This window comes from Sitodiplosis mosellana, unplaced genomic scaffold (assembly GCF_009176505.1).
Source record: "Sitodiplosis mosellana isolate CC-2019 unplaced genomic scaffold, AAFC_SMos_1.0 Smas_scaffold_5998, whole genome shotgun sequence".
Classification (NCBI taxonomy): domain Eukaryota; kingdom Metazoa; phylum Arthropoda; class Insecta; order Diptera; family Cecidomyiidae; genus Sitodiplosis; species Sitodiplosis mosellana.
Window position 1 is genome coordinate 1 of NW_022601240.1, and position 19,206 is coordinate 19,206.

The following is a 19,206-nucleotide window of genomic DNA, read 5'->3' on the forward strand; positions in this document are numbered from 1 at the left end:
GCTGTTTTATGTTCGCTTTCGTCACGAGGAATTACTTCGAAAGAAGTTTTTTTTATTTGATATCAGTTGTTTTGTACCCGAAATTTTTTTTTCAACAAAACCAACTAACACTAAACAAACACAAAGTGGTGTGTATTGAGCCAAAGAAAATAAAACATGAAATGTTGTAGTTAAAAACCATAAATATATTGCCGGAATACCAAAAGACAGCCAATGACATCTCTAAACCAACTTATTGAATCATCGAATATTTCGATCAACTTTTTTAAAATCGTGTGTGGCTTGAGTTGAATATAATCAACTTTACAACGACACTAGCAGCTTCTCTGCACGTGCACACATATCGTAGAAGAGAGTACAAAAATCATAGTATTTTGGCAAATGCATCGAGTAACCATTGCAAAACATCAATAAGTTTTGGCTAACGCGTAGTACCGGCCCACAGAGAAGCTGTTAGCGTCACTGTAAAGTTGATTATATTCTAGTAAAGCCATACACGTTTGAAAAAAGTTGCCGAAAAATACAATGATTCAATGAGTTGGAATTGAGATGGCATTGACTGCTATGTGTCAAATGACTTACATTTGAAATGTATTGTGGCACTTTCCCTATGTTAAAAACCAGCATTGTCGCCTTTTTGAATAAAGCAAAATCAGCGCGAAAGCAGACTCATGAGCGTGTGGACTCGAGTTCGAGTCGCACACCGGAGGAAAAAAAATTTAAATTTTTTTTTTCGTTAAATAAAATTTGGTTTTTGGACAGACAGACGAAATTACATTTTATTTTGATGAAATTACATATCGCTTTTATACTAAGAAACTATCACATGTTTAGTTTTTTCATGATGAATTTTTTTGATTTTGATTTTTTCATGAAAAGTGATTTTTGTGTTTTTTGTTGATTGCGTGGAATAAAAAGACTTAGTGAAGGACTGGTATCTGAAGGAATTTTATTTATCTGAACGCAAAATCACTTTGGTTTTGATTTTGCCCTTATTTACGGCAACAAAAATGAGTTTTAGTCGATTTTTGTCGATTTTTCATGTTTTTTCCAACTTCTAATGGCTATATCTCAAAACACAGAGTTTTGCCAGATATAAGCTATATGTCAAATTTTAGCTCTAACTTGGGGCTAAATTCCAGAGAGTTTTTAAAAAAATCGTCGGCGCCGTTTTTGAGAAAATGGCCGATTTGTGCAAGGCCAGGTGACCATTTTTTGGGTTTTCAGCCCATAAGATCATGCCAACTCAATTTTTTCAAATCAAAATAGATGTCATTTGATAGCTGGCCTCAAGACCTTTCCAACGATACCCAAAAGTTTGAAATCGGTTGACTGGGTTAGGCACAGTGATCATTGGAAAGAAGGCCATATTTTGAATTTTCAAAGGCCGGCCAAGGCCAAGATGGCGGCCAAATCAAAAAGTGGCGGAACAAAAAAGTCTTAGTTTTTGATATAGTTCAATGCCTGAAAGTTTGAAAAAGATCGGACAAAAAGTACGGACAGACGGACGGACAGAAAAAATATTATCTTAAAATAATTGGTGGAGACGCCAAAGAAAATTTTCAAATGGCCATAACTCATGAACGGATGGTCCGATTTCAACGTTCTTGGGCTTGTTGGAAAGGTCTCGACGAGTAGACTCAGAAAAAACATGATTCAAGTTGAACGGGCCTTCAACACCCGGTAAATGGGAAAAACTGATAATTGTACATAATTTTCAAGTGGCTATTTCTATGGAGGCGGTTGGTCGATTCCCAAGTTTGAATGCATTTTCTGGGCATATGAGCCAGGGGCTTTCTAGCGATACTTCATTCATACCAGATGGCCTCTTAGGAAAAAAGTTCGAAATTGCGTGTATATATAGGCGAGTTCGACTTTCAGCACAGAGGTGCTTTCGTCACTCGCGCCTGCTGTCGCCGGCTGTGATGAGGCAATAATATTATACATTCGTTGCGTATGTGTAACATCAGTGAAATCTGATGTACGGCATCACCGTATTGGATTGAAGTAAATGTCTATTTATTTCATATACTCCATACATCAAAAGGTACTTCGTATAATGAGAGTGAAAACTGGATAAAGAAATAGAGCTTCAGTCTTACCGTCCCTTCCAGATGGTGCTCCACTCACATCCCCGATTAAGAACTGTGGAAATAGAACAAAGTGATACAATTGGAATGGGAAAAATGGATGAAGTAGGAATTGTTTTCGACTGTTTTTCATTCGAAAAAAAAGTTCCCGATGGACATCGACGATGTCACATCGTTCTTGGAATGGAAGATTTTTCCAACGAAATTAGTCGACTGAAAAATTCGATTCAAAATTTGCAAGTGAAAAAAATGACTGAAACTGCCAACTCACCCCGGATACCGCCAAACCAATGAGCAGCAGTGTGAAAGATCTTCGACTCAGCATATTTTTTAGCTTCGAACTAATATAATAATAGTTTACTGTGAACGTATCAATTGAAGAGAATTGACGAACTGTTTGATGGATAGACGAATCGAACGCATCTTATGTACTTTTCAAGTGCGGTTCTACAGTAACGTAGAATTTAATCCACGTATAGTTACAATTTCATTAAAAATTGTTCAAACAATTGATGGAATTACAAATCCACCTGTACGCGTGTGTATAATATTGCCTTTCACATCAAATGTATCACATCGAAAATACCAGATGTTTAGGCTCATTCCTTCATCACCTTCATTACACGGTAGTAACAAAAAATTGAACGATTCTACAGATGGATTTCAGATTTTAGTAGGGGACGAATGTAGTTGAACCCATCCACGCGACATGAACCATACAAACGATTTTTCGTACACACAGCGCCGGTGTACTTCGTAGTGGAAAAAAAGTGAAGCTTGCTTGTCACCAATATTGATGTTCACGGACATCAAATTGTTTATGCGTTATTTCGCCCACTTTATGCACTAAAAATATTAAATTCCTTCATTGGTATCAAATTTCACATATGAATTCATAAACACATCGAGAAAACACAATGAATTCATCATTGGTTGAGTCTTGAAATTCGGGTCCAATTCAGCTATTTTCAGCTCTCACGTTAGGTTTATGCCAAACTTTCAATTTTGACACATTAAAATAACTGTACAAGAAAATACTTTGATACAAAATGGTTCATTCGTTAAAAAATCACATTACATCAATGTCCAAAATATTTTTAAATTCTAATATAATGGTAAGTTCTCTGATGATAGAATTTTCAATTAAAAACTGAGCTGAAGTTCCATGAATTTGATTTATGCAGAAAAAAACATCATTTTCATTTAAACAATCTTATTTTATTCACATCAAAAATATAAAAATTTCTTTGAAAAATACTTGGATTCATAAATTGCATGAAAATTTATTGCAATTTTTGGCACTTTCTTATTTAAAGAAAACAAAAATAATAAAAAACAATTTTTTACGTTATATACGTAATTTTTTTAATTAGGCGTAATTGCTTCATTTCAAATTAGAACTTTGGATAGAAAAAAGAATTAATTTTCGGTCCAAAAAAGTGGCCTAAAGAGTCTTAAAATTTTCTCGTGAAAAAATAAAACAATTCCAATAGCCTATATTCCATGTATACTACATTCCATGTAGTGCTAAAAATATTTTTTATTGCAATTAATATCATGATGTCTAAATCTAGCTAAATTTAGTTGAATAACTTGATTTGTAACTACAATTTTTTGGTACGGTATTGAATCCGTTTTTGCTCAAAAAATAAAGTCCGAATTCCATTGAATTCATTCGGTTGCATTTTTTCCCCATTTTTCATTTTTTTTCTCAGAAATTTCACATATTTTTGAAAATGATTGAACCATTCGATTCGAATGATTCGAATTTGTTGAGTAAATATTTGTATGAGGTTTCTTTCTTTCACGAAATTAGGAAAAATCCCACCAAATATTGCAAAAAAATCAATCTATATTGCGGCTAAACTCAAACTGAAGAGAGATTTTTAGTCTTAAATAACTTGTCAATTAACATAATCCGAATGTCTTTGGAAATTGTGAATTGTAAAATTTGACGGAAACAAATGATCACAATTTTTAGAAATTGATGAAAACCGCGTAAAATTTCCAAATTTTCTAGTATCCAATGAAAATCATATGAAATTCCCGCTTTCCTCTTTTCCGATACACAGAAAATAAACTTTTTGGTAAGATCAATGAATGCCTGCTTTGTTGGCTCAATAAGCCATTTACAGCCGATCTATCATTCCTATTAAAGAATGACTTATTTCCTATCAGAGAATGCTGTAATAGCGTTGCCGCTCTTTATCGATGTCGACTATAGTCAATGTCCATGTGAGACGGTCTTAATCTACATTATCTCTTAAACTAATTGTTGTTTCGTTCCATGGTCATGAAATGTTCATCAATGTCAATGTCCCATCCTTGGCCGATTTCCGCATAAATTGCCGCTCGTTCAGGTCGTGTGCGCATCGACAATCGCATTTTCTTGAGTTTATCGCACTGTTCCACAAATTGTGCCACGGCTTCCGTTGAAAAAACGCGCCAATCCAAAACAAAATCAGTGAGCCTCGGTAGCGATTGTGAGATTTTGATCAGTTGCTCCTTGTTCAGCACGTAGAACCAGTGAAAGTTCAACAGATGCAAATGTGTGATTCGTGGATTTTGCGCAGCAAAATCGATCCATTCGTCGCGATGTCGATAGCAAGCGTTCAGCTTGAACCGTTTCAGCTGTGTGAATCTGAACGGGATGTTTGAGAACGAATCCTTGCACTCGGCGATGTCCAGCGAGAAATTTTTCACCGTTCGGAAGCACACACGGTCTTCTGTGGTGTCGAAAAACTTTTTCCGTGGATTCAAAATTTCGAATGTTTCGAGTTTTGGCAATTGATCGCTGATGTAATCAAGCAGTTTGACGTCACAGTTCGCGCCAATGCTGAAGCTAGTCAGTTGTGGATTGAGGTTCAGGGCAGCTTTCACGTTCGACTTTAGGAAATCCATTCCTTTGCGCTTTTCAATGTTGACTTTCAGATGAACTACGCTGTGTAGAGTTCGCTCAATGCTTTTCCGATCGCTGACTTCAACGTTGGTCAACTCGAGACGCCGTAGATTCGGGAAGAAAAATGTGAACAAGGTCATTTTTTCGCCTAAAAACAGAAAATTGCATTTTTAATTGCTTTCTAACATACAACTACTCAAACAAGACATTTCCATACCCAAGTAACCAGAGACGATGCGTAGACTTTCCAATTTTGTGAACTTTTCGGTGGAATTTTCCATTGCGTTCTTCGGGCACACCAGCCATTCGAGTTCGACCAACGTTTTCGGACAATATTCTGTGACAGCTTGAGAGATCGCATGGCTTCGTCGCGGTCCGATTCCGTTGAAATTCAGCCTCAGCCTTGTTATGTGAGTGCCAAAACCGCGCAACATCTTCAAACACGATCGAGCGTCGTTGATTTCGATTGTGGTGTCGGTTACCTAGAAAGAAAATCACAAAAGAAATGAAATGAAATTAATGAGAAATAATGACAAAGTGATGGAATCAATGAAAATGAATCGTTACATCAATTTCTAGGACTTTCGTGCTGATTGCATCGCCATTGTACTTCACAAATTTGTCAGCATACCGTTGGCTGTACACCACACAAGCGCCAGCGCATAACTTTTTCGTCGAATTCGCAACGTTCAGCAAATCGGAGAAGTCAAGACGCTTCATGAGTTCGGCCAAGCATTTTTCGTCCAAATCGGTGATTTTCGTACCATTTTTTACAGGAGATGAAGCAGTAGTGGCAATTTCATTGTTGTGCTCAGCACTTTGGTCGGGTGTAACGATGGATGTGTTGGATGAGTCAGCAACAGATGAATGGTCAGCATTTTTGTCGGCAGATTTTTCATCAGCGCCCGGTTCAGTTTTCACTGGTGATGGCTCAGATTTGACTGGCGACAAAACTCGTTGTTTTTTTGCCGGTGAAGCAGATTCCTCCGTTGAATTATCCATTTTTCCCGTTAATTCTCTTATCTCATCTGAAATTTGGAAGAGAAAAAAAATTATCATTCATTTGAAATTTTGGTTTGTCTTTTGGTTTTTCTTAATTCGGAGCTCAATTCGCAAGCCCTGGTGAGAACTATGCGACGAAGTGCTAACTTGATTTGAAGCATTTCTACTTTTGGGCATAGAATTCAACGTAATGAACATTTTGTCAATGTTGATATTCTTTGCTCGACCTTTGATCGAAAAATCGCTTGTTCGACCTTTGATCCAAGGGAAAATAAAAACAAGACGACTCATTTATTCGTACGAATGGTCTGTTATAAATTGCTAATTACGGGGATTTCCCATTACCGTTAGAGCAAAGAGGATTTGTAGCACCAAAACACATAAAAATCTAAGGCTAGGAACAAACCGTTCTGAAAAATAATAAACAACGTCTGCTTTGAACAAAAATTGAGCATGCAATGCTGCTAGTTAACAGATTTAGCTAGTGAAGAAATATACGAGAAAAGAGAATTTTCAGCACAAAAATTCGATTCTGTCAACTCAATTGATCACATTACGTTAATAATAAAGAAAAATACGAAAACTTTGTTAGTTCACTTAGCTTGCATTACAATTTATTAATATTGAATTTCCGATTGAACTTTCATCGGACTCTTCATTGGATTTTTGAGTGAATATTTTGGTGGCATTTCCAATCAGAAAGAAATTTCTTGCCTCTTTCCATCAAATATATTTATTTCAGGAAATCAGACATTTTATCCAATAAAAACTCCATTGGCATAACATTCTTGACGGAGGCATTAAAAATGCCATTTATGGTTAATATAATTGAAATAGATGGCAATTAGCGTGTAATTTTAAATTTGCAGCAAATTATTGGCTCACGATTGTCAGAGTCAATCACGAGCTCAAAGGTGGCAGATGTAAATACGTAGGTTCATTGTTCACTTTGTACGCTACATACACTGTGCAGTAGAATTCGTGAAATAAAATGTAGACAATTTTGCAAAAAAGAATTTGTTCGGATATTTTTACAGGGATAAATTCCACAATGAAATCATTCTTCGTCAGGGATAAAACATAGTATTCTTTGAGTTTTTTTGAAAATTTTCCAAAACACATAAGAAATCACAAACTCTCCCTTTCTTTCTTGACTTTGAGTTAATTTCTTTCATTCCGAAGTTTGGAATCAGCACCAATGTTTTGCAGTGTGAAAAAAAATAAACAAATAATTGTGAATTGGATGAAGAAGAACGTGTGGAATTCATAAGAAAGAACTGATTCAATTTGAACCTATTTACAAAAGTCGAAAAACAGATATAGATAAATTCGTCTCGGAACAAATAAATCAACAAAAAATAACACACAATAAATATTTTATGAGCAGTAAAAAATATGCACAATGTGAACGAAATAGGCAAACGTCACCAGAGTACACAAATGGAATATATTAATGATTCCCGCTAACAGAGCCTCTCTCTTATCGCACATCTGTTGCACAGAAACAAACGGCCTGTGTCGGTTCACACTTTCACAAACACACTGTGTATTCAATGACTTTAGTTCATGTCGTTTTATTGTCGTGTGCAAAACGACGAATTCTTATGCAAAAACAATGCGCTTTGTTGAATATCAAAAATTTTGTTGAAAAAATATCGGTTTAAAAACTGCTTTCCGAACAACAAAAAATTAACAATTTATCAAAATGTGCACATTTTGTTTCCACTATCGAAAAAAAAAAATTGATCGGAAAATCACTTCCTTGTTGACTTTTTTCTTCAGCAAAAAATTCTGAAGAGTTGACACTTTCGATTCACAACAAAACCTTATGAAATGCATAGCAAAACTTACATCGTTGGGATTTTTCGAGCGTTTTTTTTTTTTTGCAGCACAGACACAATTTTTTTCGATTGTAAACAATTACCGACAAAACAAAACGAGTAATGCTTGGCACGTGGATAATTGAAAATGTTTTGAAGCGTAAATTAGTTCGTGTTCGTCGGTCGGCTGCTGAACGGAATGATTTTGACAATGACAGAAGTGTCGCTCGATCAAGTGATGCAATACAATGAAAGGAGCACATTCACCGACGTAGAAAAAGATGTAATGATTGTGTGTGCGTAGCCGCTTTACAGACCGCCTACTGTGCAATGTACTCAACACACATGTATCTGCAGAGTCCGAAGCGCACACACAAACACTTTGAGACTCTCGTTTTTTTCTTCATTCCTCTTATACTTGCCTGAGTAGACGAGAGTGTGAGTCAGAAACATGTGATTGCCTATTGCTTGGATAGCCGATATCGAGAGTGTGGTGGTGTATATGTGATTTGTTTGTGAATACGCACTCCAAACGAAACATGAACATTGCATTGTGCGCGCTTTACCGGAATATGAACCGCTAATACCATTTGCACTGTTTTGTTATTGCCGGCTCGACTCAAAAGAAGAAAAAGAGTTCCGTTCGAAGGAATTTCATAAAATCCACACAATGGTGGTGTTGTTGTAGCATGAGAAGTAGACTTCTTCTTACCGTGTTCTCGAGTCATTGTTTCACTTTTTGCGTATTCGATGAAATAAGAGGCAAATCAGACCGATGTTGTTATTGAAACACACGCATAACGAAGTCTTTTTTAATGAGTTCGAAACAAAAAAATATAATGATTGAACAATGATATGATTTTTATGCATTTTAGGACAATTTTAACGCAATCAAACCATGATAAGTCATTCTGTTAAAATCTAAATGGAACTGACTTCCAAAAATCTTTTCAAAATGACTAAAAATTCATAGAAAATTGAAAAAAACTTGGATCAAATTCAAAATTAACTGAATTGAAAAATGATCGTCAAATTTTAATCGAAACTTCCATCGCTTTGAACGTCTTGATTTGCTTCATGGCTTCAATTTTTCCGTTCAAAGGTCATGGATCGTTCTTCATGGGTCAAGTGCCACTTCGTGCCGGCTGCTTTGGTCAGAGCATCGTACTGAATCTCGTCGTATTTCGTGATGCGAATCTTCTGCAACAATTTGTGTTGCACCAAAAAACGCGTCAAGCCTTCAGCCGTCACATCAGCGACAACATCCACTTCCTTGAGCTGAGTGAGTGTGGTGGCCAGTTCGACCAAATGACCGTCGACAATTTCTGGTTTCCAAAACGTGTCAAGCTGTAGCTTTTCCAGTTGAGTTTGTCGCAATGCAAAGTCAATCCAATCGTCTCCAAGTGAATCGGCGACCAATCGGAGTTCCTTGAGTCGCTCGAATTCGAATGGTATATCGTCTGGCAATTCGCCCAAAAATCCGGTGAAGATTTGCAGCGTTTCAATACTCTTGAACCGTATGATCTCATCTTGTTCCGTCACCAAATGAAAGCCATTCAATCGCAAATCCTTCAAATTTGGCAGATTCTCACTGATGAATTGCAGTAGGCTTGCATCGATACCGCCCCACAAGCGCAATGTGTGTAGCTGTGGTGCTGATTTGAGCATCGTTTCAATGTCCACCGTTGTCAGGCACATGTCCATCGCCAAATAACACAGATAGGGGAAGTAGCTTTGAATTTGAACACAACCATCGTTGTGCATCAACTCTAGTTGCTCGATGACCGGAAACCATTTGTCCAATTCGACGCATTTGCCCAGATGGCTGCAACTGATTCGCAGGCTTTTCACATTTTCCATAGCACTTTGAACGCCAGCAAACATTTCCTCTTCGCAATTTACCAATTTCAATTCAATCACGTGTTTAGCACACTTCTCGTGGATCAATTTCCGCACTCCCATCCAATCGTCCGTCAGTTGTTTATTGGTGATGTATTCTAGCTGCAACTTTTTCACCGAATCACCAAATGCATCCAGGAATGTTGTGCAAATTGGCACCGAACTGATGGAAATAATCGAATCATTGAGATCAATCGCCAATGGCTTGTTCATTCCGCTGATTTTGAGCAGGTGCTTTGAGTATCGCTTTGAATACACCAATTTAGCTGCTGTCTTGATGTCTGCCGTCACATTGGCCACATTGAACAAATCGATGAGTTCAAGTCGGTCGAACACATACGCCAGGCAATCGATGTTCAAATCGGTGAACTGTGTCGCACTCGGCTCGGAATCGATGGCTTTCTTGGCATTTGGCAGAAAATCCGAGTCACTTTCACGCGGTCGCTTGCGATCTGACGTTGTCGAATGTGATGCGATCGAGGTTGATGGTGATTCCACAGATACCTCTGGCAGAATGAGCTCAGATACTTGACCAGACATTGTTTTGATGTTTTCTATGGAGATCGGAAGAAATTGACAATTTTTTTTGGATAATTTTTCAATCGGTACTTGGAATTTTTGGGTAGATTTTCTGATTTTACTTAACAATTAAAACGAACAGAATGCAAAATTGTGTTTGAATTGTTTTTACCTCGATCGAAAATCCTCTCCAATTTTGTGAACTGCTCTTCAGTTTTATTCAAGGAAAAATGTGTTGAAAAACAACTTTTTCCATTCGGCCAAGTAACCCTTCCACAGTCGAGAGTTCAAGAGAATTTCTCTTTCTGTTTGCTTTTCGACGGCTATTGCTATTCTGTGATTGATGACTGTCTTGTCGAATTACTGCCGCTCACACGAGTGAAGTGTTCGGTTCTAAAACCGACGCTCTTTGCGATCAACTTTTTTCCTCTTAGCCACAAACTCCTGTCGATTGCATTTTTTCGTCTTACAACAGGTAAAAACAGGAAACAATGCCAAAACAATGATCGGATTTGAGAGAACAATGATTGCAATTCACTGAACAATGTCCGTATTGACATGATTGTGCTCACAACTGCATTCGATTCATGGATACAACACTCTGTTTGTCGACTGAAGAAAAATGCCAGTTCAGCCAATTTGACATAAGCAACTTCGTTTGTTTCGTGTCAATGAAGACCGTGTAAATATTTTGCACACATAGGCAGATTGATTGTTCCACACATTGCCGCCGGCCGCTCCCAGAACTGTCTCTCGTTTCGTCTCTTGACTTCTAGTTATGTCAACTACATCTTGCTCCATGCGGTCTTTCTCTCATCTCTGTCTCTCTTTCACATCCATCTCACTTAACTTGTGATTTGTGTCGCCATCGATGAGAATCGCTTCTACATCTGCGCTATTGTTCGGTTTCCAACACTGTGTCTTGTTCATTCTGAATCCTAATCGAATCAATGACACAAAATGAAGACACACACGAAAGAAAAAAAAGCATTCAATTCGCCGGGATACAACAAATTCAAAGCAAAGTCACAAAAAGTCAAGTGGCATTCAGTCACACCAACAACAATTCTCCGAAAAAGAAGGAGAGGAAAAAAATTCACGATCGTTCTATGTCAACGAAAAATGTAATTGTTATCCCTCAAAATTGCGTTGATTTCACAATTTTTCTACTCAAACTCACCTGTTGGAGGATAATTTTTCTATTACATCCAAAATATCGACGAAAAACATTTGGCACATGGTGTGATTGTAGACTCTACAATGTAGAGTGTGATTGAATGCGTTCAATGATGTTCAAGGTAACATCATTCATCGTCACAATTTTGTAATTTGTGGAGGTGAAAACATTGAGATTTGTAGAAGAAAAATTTCCAATAAATTTATTGGATTTAAGTTGGACATTTTCTAATTGGAAAATCGGAAGAAAAAAAAATTTCAATATGAATCGATGCTTGTAAAATTCATAAAAACCTGAGCAATGTGTGGAACAATCAATCTGCTTATGTGTGCAAAATAATCACGCGGTCTTCATTGACACGAAACAAACGAAGTTGCTTATGTCAAATCGGCTGAGCTGGCACTTTTCTTCAGTCGACAAACGGAGTGAGCAAAATCGTGACAATGCGGACATTATTCTCTCAAATCCGATCATTGTTTTGGTATTGTTTCCTGTTTTTGTCTGTCGTAAGACGAAAAAATGCAATCGTCAGGAGTTTTTGGCTAAGAGGAAAAAAGTTGATGCCAAAGAGCGTCGGTTTTAGAACCGAACACTTCACTCGTGTGAGCGGCAGCAATTCGACAAGACAGTCAGTCGCAGAGTAGCAGTAGCTCGATTCGGTTCGGAAAACCAACGACGTGTAATTCGGTCAAGTCATACTAAGAAAAAAGGTGAAGTCATACAAATTGTCATTTCTTGGTGCAAAAAAGCAAATAACTCACGTACAAAATGTCATCGAAAATGGATTACGAGACAACAGTGCAAAAATTGCGCGAAGGTCGCTTGATGAAACCTGATTTCGAGCAAAATTGGACGGGTGCCATGGTCGGCAAACATTTGTACAATGCTGGATTGTGTCGCATGCGTGGTGACAGCTATGTATTCCCCGGCTACATGCATTTCCCAATCAATTTGTTCGAGTAAGTATTTTCATGTTTGCATTTGGCGATAAAAGCGATTCGGTATGAAAATGCTTCGATTTTGCCTCACAACTGAATGTATGCAGTTGTGAGTCGCGCAATTGTGCTATTTTTATGGATGATCGACGTATTTTAATGGTTTTTCGGTACTATTTTCGCTTCAAGTTCATCAGAAGCCCAACTTCCATTCAAACTGAAGAATGCTGCTGGTCAAGTGAACTTCAATTTTGCGAATCAGATGCTGGTGATACACAAGGGTTTGCAGGAGTATTACGCGATGAAAAACCATTACTATTGGATGGGGATGGAAATTCAAGATCGGTGAGATTCAATTGTTGGAACAAAGTACACATGCTTTCATATAAAATTTGGCATCGGATTTGTTTTCTCCTAGTTTTTTTGCCTGCAGTTCCTTGTGAACCGCGGAAGTGTCGCTCAAAATGAATTTTCAACAATTTTTTTTTCCATCGTTTTGTTCAGTGCAAACCGTCAATCGTCAGTACCGACGCCTGAAAATCTTGCGCCAACGCAAAAACCCAAGAAGAACATTGTTCCGCAACGGGCAGATAGTCGCCGCACAAATGAAATCATTCCAGCTGATGCCCAACCATCCATCGATCAGAATCCGAATATCGACGTTGATCCGGAGATCAACCCACAGTATCAAGAAGCTGACATTGATGAAGTGCATATCCCTGATGTGAATCCGTCGACAATGTCTGATTTTGGTGTCGAAGATCAAGCAGCTCTTCGCCAAGAGGCCCTAGATGAATTTGGACCACAATCAGTTCGAAATCAATCAGCGGCAAATCAAGCACAAAATTCAGCGGAAGCCGCCGCAATAAATCAAGTGCCACAGCAAGCACCGAATCAGAATGCAGTGCCAGTCGATGACGTTCCCAATCGACGGGTGAGTTAAATTCTAAAGAAAATTTATGCAACTCGACTGTAAATTTCGCTCAGTTTTGCCTTTTCTTAAGAAATATTGGTAGCATTTTGCATTTTCATTCCAAGAATATTTCAATTTCATTTTTAAATTTTCATTATTATAGGTGCGACGTGCCCGTCGTCGTCTTCCTCGCCAGAATCAAGCCGTTGATAACGAATCCGTTTCGGTGAGTTTACTTGAAATCGGAGTTCGAAAAAGATTGTCACTTTTTGAGTACTTGCCACAAGTGGTACATATGATTTCAAATAAGAATCTCAAGTTTCGTTCTGCAATGCGGAATCCGCATTGAAAATTTTGATTTAGAATTAAAACTTCCAAATATTGATTTGTTTTGGATGATGGCTTCCAAAATTGAACAAAAGTGTCAAGATTTCTAATGAAAACCTTAATTTATTTGAATTTCCCTTCCAATAGGCTCGAGTTGCGCCAGACGATGAATTGGAACAGCTTAATGATATGGTTGCTTTGGCTACAATCATTTCCGCATTCACCAATGCCAATGGCATGAGCAATGGTGTTGAAGCTCGCAACGATAACGCACCCGGTGACACGGCTCAGGTCTCACCCATTCCAGAATATGACGTTGAAATTGAAAATCCAAACGTCGAAGAAGCCACAAATGCACCAAATGCCACAGCACCGAATGCTAAAGCTGCTGAAGCGTCAAACGTTCAAATGCAAAACACCGTTGCAAATGATCCTGGTACAGGAGCTAACGCTCCCGAAGGTGCATCTAACATTCAGCCGGCGGATCTGGATGAAAATGGCTTGCCAACCGCACGTCAATCAGTTGAACGCGCTACACCCGGCTTGATTGCTGCCATGAAGAAATTGGGCAAATCTCGCAAGCCATCTCGCAAGACCAAGGCAAGTGAATTGTTTCGATTGAATTCATTTTCAACTCAAAGTTCACAAAAATTCTGCTTCTTATTGCAAATGGCATTTTTCATTCGATTTCAGACGGTTCCAGAGGTACACACACTTGATCCGGCTGAATTGATTCGCCAAGCTCTGGAAGAGCACAAATACGAGTGGATCGATCGTCTTGGCGGTCGACCAAATTTGTCGGACTACTACAATCGTATCGACGAAATGGTCATGGAACATGATCGTGACCCAGTTGACATTCAACGTTACTTGGACGTTTATGAAACACCCGCAACCCGTTTCAATGCACTGATCGCACTGACAGACAAGGCCACTGATGGTTCCATTTCGATCGATCGATACACAGCAAATGGCCCAATTCGTAGCTTCCGACGTGAAGCATAAGCATCGAGCTCAAGCCATGCAATAATTTGACGCTTTTCTCTAGAGAGAATGCCTCTTTTGTGATCAGATCACACAACTTTTTTTAGTTCATTTTTCATCAATGTGAAGTTTTTTTTTGTTCACTTTTCATTATTTTTTATCAATATTTTCACTTCATAACGCATACTGCTTTTGAATAGCTCCACTTGAGGAAATAAGCAAGGCAAAGAAAATATATACAAAAGAAAAATGGTAGAATAGGCAATCTTCTTATAAGATCATAATTCAGGTTTTCTCCTTGGTTCACAATCGATTTCCATTCAAGTTACATTCAAAAAGCATTCAATCCAAATAGAAATGAGATCAGAATCGCATTGTTCCGCAAAAAAATGGTCAATTTTCAGTCATATTCAATGTGAAGCACAAGCATGAGTATAAGCATTCAATGTCATTCAAAGAAACCAGTTGAACATTCAAACATATCAATCAATCGGAAAGCACGAATGCTTTGAAATTGTCATCAATTGACATTTTCTGTCTGATGTTGAGATTTTCGAATGTTCATTGCATTTAATTGCACACTCATTTTTTACTTTGCTTCCAATACAAACAATTTGTTAGCATTTTGAAATTCCATTCAATCCAATGCATCTTTATAACAAAAAAAACGTAAGATTTCTTTAGCAAGTAAGATTTTTCTCCAACATTTTTTATTCATTCTTCAATAATAAAGGCATAAAAAGCTGCAATTTGGCAGAAACATGAACGTTTTTATCATTTTTGAATGTTTGAACATTGTGCAATGATTCAATTCGAACGGTAAGAGATTTGAAAGTATCCGGATTTAAATTGAAGACAAAAGTGATGAGAAAAATATCCAAAAATCATCGGAACCATTTGTTTTCATTCAAAAATCATATTTACTGAATTTTCAACGAATTCGTTTGACAAAATTTGTCAAATTCCAATCACATTCTCTTTAAAATTGAATTTGGTATTGAGATTCCAATTGGCATCATTGAACGGACTCAGTCAGTAATAATCACATGACATGCCGACCATTCGCGCCGAAACATCATCTGTCAAACTCCCTTTCTTGTAGAACACAAGTGCAACATGTGGAATGTTGTTGATGCACGCATCTAATTTGCATTAAAATCTATTAAATTGAGTTTCCGTCGATATTTCTGGGTTGATAGACAAATTACCGTGTAAAAGGTGAGAAAATGTATGAAAAATATGAAGTGAAGTCAATTCAATGCAAATCAATTACATTTTTAGCTGACATGGAAATGGTTCTGTACACTTTGTAGTTTTTTCTCGGCCATATTTCGCCGAATTGTCGTTGTAACTAAATGTCACTGGATTCGTTGTGTGTTTTTGTTTTCAATACATTTCGTACTCATGTTTCTCTTCATTTCATGGGCTCAATTAGGTCTCAACATGAGCAAAGCAAAGCGTCCGAAATTTGACGATAGTGCCGCGTTGGAAGCGATTTCCATCGACACAGATGACGAAACGATTGAATTGGATTCGAACGGATCATCGAATACGCAGAGGCAAAAGGAAGAACGTGATCAGCAATCGGATACACAGAATCAAGCGATGGTTCCAGAGACGATTCATGAACGGGTGCAACATGAAAATGAATCGGAATCGAAACATGTCTCAATTTACGATCCGACGCATGATCAAAACCACGATGCGAGCCAAAATGAGGATAAGAATGCACAAAATGGCGCCAAGCCAGACGGCCAACATGACGACCAATATGATGAGCAAGCTGCCAAAAATGTAAGCTCAACCGACGCTTTCACTGAAAATGAATCGCGCATCACATTGGCAACGTTGCTGCCGGATTGTTTGGATGAAATATTCAATTTTTTGCCATCGGCTGACATAAAATCGGTGGGTGCAACGTGCAAAGAGCTGCATAAAGTCACGGCCGATCATTTCAAATTGAAATACCCAGCGAAAAAGATGAAAATCCGCATGCCGCTGTCATACTTCAAACCAAGCACAACGAATGGTTTTGGCCCATACTATCGCAATGTATTTATCGAAGATGCTGACATTCAAATCTTCACACTATTGGCTGAGATTTGTGAAAATCCCATGGCAAATCCATTGAACAAAATTCAATTCGGTCAGAAGACGCATCGCAAGAAGATTTCCACCGGATTCGGAGCACGCATAAGAGACCAACTGAAGACAGTCGCTTCAATTGAATTCCTCGGTTGCAAAATTGACGGTGACGTGTACCAGTTGATACTACAGTTTACCGAAAAATTGCGGCGTTTATCGATTCGAAATTATGCACACGAAGGTATGCACATTGGGATCAATGACGATTGGCTACGAAAGAAATATCGTACGCTAGAGCATTTGGCATTGGTGAAAAATCCGACGAAAATCGAACAGCTCAAACCATTTTTTGAGAAGAATCGTCACATTAAGAGCTTCACCACCACCATGTCAATTGTTTGGTTGAATAAAACTGTATTCCAGAGCAGCGTTATCGATTTGCATGAGCTGAACATTGAATTGAGCCTCGATGAAAAATCGCACTTGAAATTGTTTGTCGGATTTTTAAACAAGTTGCATCGATTGGGCCGATTCAAGAACTTGAAATTACGTCTCGTGGATGCAAGCATTCTCACGCAAAATGTCGACGGTATCGCCTCATTGAACGGCTTGAATGGCATTTACTTCGATTGTGATGTCATCATCAATGATGAATTCACCACGGCCCTGGCTTCGTTGGATAAATTGACCACAATCTACATTCGTCAACCGATTGAAGCTGAACCGACCAGCAAAGGCAATCTATTCCATGGTATAGCCAATATTGAGACCATCTACATACAAACAATCAAAGCCGATCTGTTTGATGATCAAATTTTGCCCATCGTTCGACAATCACCGAAAATATGCAAAATTTTCATTCGCAAAGTCACAGGCGATTTGGATTTGAAGATGATCAAAATAAACGACACCAGAATCAAATTGAGGGATGTCATAAAAGTGAAGGTCTTTTTGGATGATGACACATTTCTGAAAATCAAATGGAAGTACGTGAACATTGAACTTCCAGCAATTGAAGTGAAACGAGCCGAATCGGATCTCACTAATCACCCGTTTGCATTGCACGACGAATGACCTAGGTAACGTCGATTTGACATTGGACTTTGATTACATTCATACTCAGGAAATTTCATGAATTGAATAAGATTTTTGAACTATTTTTCATTAAATCAGAAATCGTTACTAACGAAGTAAAACAAAAAAATAAACCAAGACAAACTAAATTGATAAAACATGAAAAAAAATGAAGAAAAAAAGAATGCGAATTAGGAAATAAAAAAATACAATAAATGACATAGGGGGAAAAAATGTAAAAACAAAGCAAATTCAGTTAGATTTCAAACGATTTAGTAGACCATAGACGAAAACTTTGCATTTTCGAATGAAGATGCCAGAATATGCGATTTTTTTCTGCAAAAAATGTCAAAACCAATTACTTTTTGTTATTTCAATGTTTTTTTCGAACATTTCCCAGAAAGAAAAAAAACTCCTTAATGATATAAAATGTTGACTAGTTTGATAGAAACAAAAACTATAATTTGAAACATTCTTGAATTTTTCATGCCAAATTCGTCATTCATACGTCATTATCATCATATTTTTTCGTCATTTTCCGCTTACATTTAGAAATTTAAGAACAGAAAAGACGATAATTAAAATATTAATGCTAACTTGTCAACAAGTTTATGTTTTTTCAAAAAATGTGAAATGAAAAACCGAAATAAATTGTAAACAAGATAAAGACAAATTGAATTATAATAAGAACTTAAACTTTTCGGCGATGTTTTTTTTTATATCAATCAAAGAATCTGTTTCATTTTCACGGTCGTTGCTACACTGTTATTCTTACTTGTAACCGATGAATCAGGTAACATATTATTAACTGTTCTGAAGCGTCACTTCCCAATTAGCTGCAGCTATTTTGACTTTGCAACTTGCAATCCAGAGAAATCATCTTGAAACCTTAGATTTTGTTACAAATATTCCAATGCTTGCCATGGACATGTTCAAAGTTTTCACGATTCGGTTTGGTTTGTGAGTCACAAAATCAGAATAGCTGCAGCCAATTGGGAGATAACGCGAAAAGCAATGCGGATAATAATATATTCAATCCTTAACCTAATTGACGGTAGTTTGTGTCTAAAAGCATAATACGTTTCAAGCATGTGAACTTCACACTGTGACTGAATCTCTTTTGACGTAAAATAATTTCTCAATTTATCAAATCATTGCATACGAACGGCAGATATTATGCAACGTAATTCAGTTATCATTAGATACGCTCGGTCTCAGGTTCAGTCTCAATTGTCGTCAAGTCAGACACAGTCATTTTTTTTAAAAAGAATAAACCCCTTTTCTCGAAACTATAATAATAAGAAGAATCGAAGATTTTTGCATGAGAAGAGATTATTATTGGCTTTTTGTTTAGAAATTAGCTGTTCTGGGCTCATCGAAACCTCTTCTTCAGGTACAGACACTGAAAGGTTGATTCAATTCAAGTGATTTTCCATTGTAATTTTTGACGTGAATCACGTTAAGTAATTGGAATTGCTCAGG

At 37.5% G+C, this 19,206-nt stretch overlaps 4 protein-coding genes across 5 annotated transcripts; 2 read left to right on the plus strand and 2 right to left on the minus strand.

Moving 5' to 3' along the window:
* Positions 1-3,286: 3,286 nt before the first annotated feature.
* Positions 3,287-8,143, minus strand: LOC129573185 (uncharacterized). 2 transcript variants are annotated; one of them, XM_055453482.1, is made up of 4 exons: positions 7,843-8,143; positions 5,557-6,017; positions 5,207-5,471; positions 3,287-5,137 (listed from the first exon to the last, which is right to left on the minus strand). In XM_055453482.1, the coding sequence occupies exons 1-4, from the start codon at positions 8,072-8,074 to the stop codon at positions 4,359-4,361; spliced, it is 1,737 nt and encodes a 578-aa protein (XP_055309457.1). In that variant the 5' UTR covers positions 8,075-8,143; the 3' UTR covers positions 3,287-4,358. The 2 variants fall into 2 exon arrangements, with proteins under 2 accessions (XP_055309457.1, XP_055309456.1); XM_055453481.1 differs by having other exon boundaries at positions 7,420-8,031.
* A 458-nt stretch (positions 8,144-8,601) lies between these two features.
* LOC129573186 (uncharacterized) lies at positions 8,602-11,224 on the minus strand. The gene is made up of 2 exons (XM_055453484.1): positions 10,402-11,224; positions 8,602-10,264 (listed from the first exon to the last, which is right to left on the minus strand). Exon 2 carries the CDS (start codon positions 10,248-10,250, stop codon positions 8,895-8,897), a length of 1,356 nt encoding a protein of 451 aa, XP_055309459.1. The 5' UTR covers positions 10,251-10,264; positions 10,402-11,224; the 3' UTR covers positions 8,602-8,894.
* Positions 11,225-11,812: 588 nt separating this feature from the next.
* On the plus strand, positions 11,813-15,325 carry LOC129573182 (uncharacterized). Its single transcript, XM_055453475.1, has 6 exons — positions 11,813-12,365; positions 12,531-12,686; positions 12,846-13,275; positions 13,418-13,480; positions 13,729-14,181; positions 14,275-15,325. Exons 1-6 carry the CDS (start codon positions 12,175-12,177, stop codon positions 14,584-14,586), a joined length of 1,605 nt encoding a protein of 534 aa, XP_055309450.1. The 5' UTR covers positions 11,813-12,174; the 3' UTR covers positions 14,587-15,325.
* Positions 15,326-15,661: 336 nt separating this feature from the next.
* LOC129573180 (uncharacterized) lies at positions 15,662-18,420 on the plus strand. The gene is made up of 2 exons (XM_055453473.1): positions 15,662-15,783; positions 16,001-18,420. Exon 2 carries the CDS (start codon positions 16,009-16,011, stop codon positions 17,722-17,724), a length of 1,716 nt encoding a protein of 571 aa, XP_055309448.1. The 5' UTR covers positions 15,662-15,783; positions 16,001-16,008; the 3' UTR covers positions 17,725-18,420.
* Positions 18,421-19,206: the final 786 nt, after the last annotated feature.

Coding starts and splice junctions, on each gene's coding strand:
- LOC129573180 (XM_055453473.1), top strand. CDS start 16,009: ATGAGCAAAGCAAAGCGTCCGAAATTTGACGATAGTGCCGCGTTGGAA.
- LOC129573186 (XM_055453484.1), bottom strand. CDS start 10,250: ATGTCTGGTCAAGTATCTGAGCTCATTCTGCCAGAGGTATCTGTGGAA.
- LOC129573185 (XM_055453482.1), bottom strand. CDS start 8,074: ATGTGCTCCTTTCATTGTATTGCATCACTTGATCGAGCGACACTTCTG. Junction 6,018..7,842: donor GCTCGAAAAATCCCAACGAT/GTAAGTTTTGCT, acceptor TCCAAATTTCAG/ATGAGATAAGAGAATTAACG. Junction 5,472..5,556: donor CGAAAGTCCTAGAAATTGAT/GTAACGATTCAT, acceptor TTTTCTTTCTAG/GTAACCGACACCACAATCGA.
- LOC129573182 (XM_055453475.1), top strand. CDS start 12,175: ATGTCATCGAAAATGGATTACGAGACAACAGTGCAAAAATTGCGCGAA. Junction 12,687..12,845: donor GGGATGGAAATTCAAGATCG/GTGAGATTCAAT, acceptor CGTTTTGTTCAG/TGCAAACCGTCAATCGTCAG. Junction 14,182..14,274: donor AGCCATCTCGCAAGACCAAG/GCAAGTGAATTG, acceptor ATTCGATTTCAG/ACGGTTCCAGAGGTACACAC.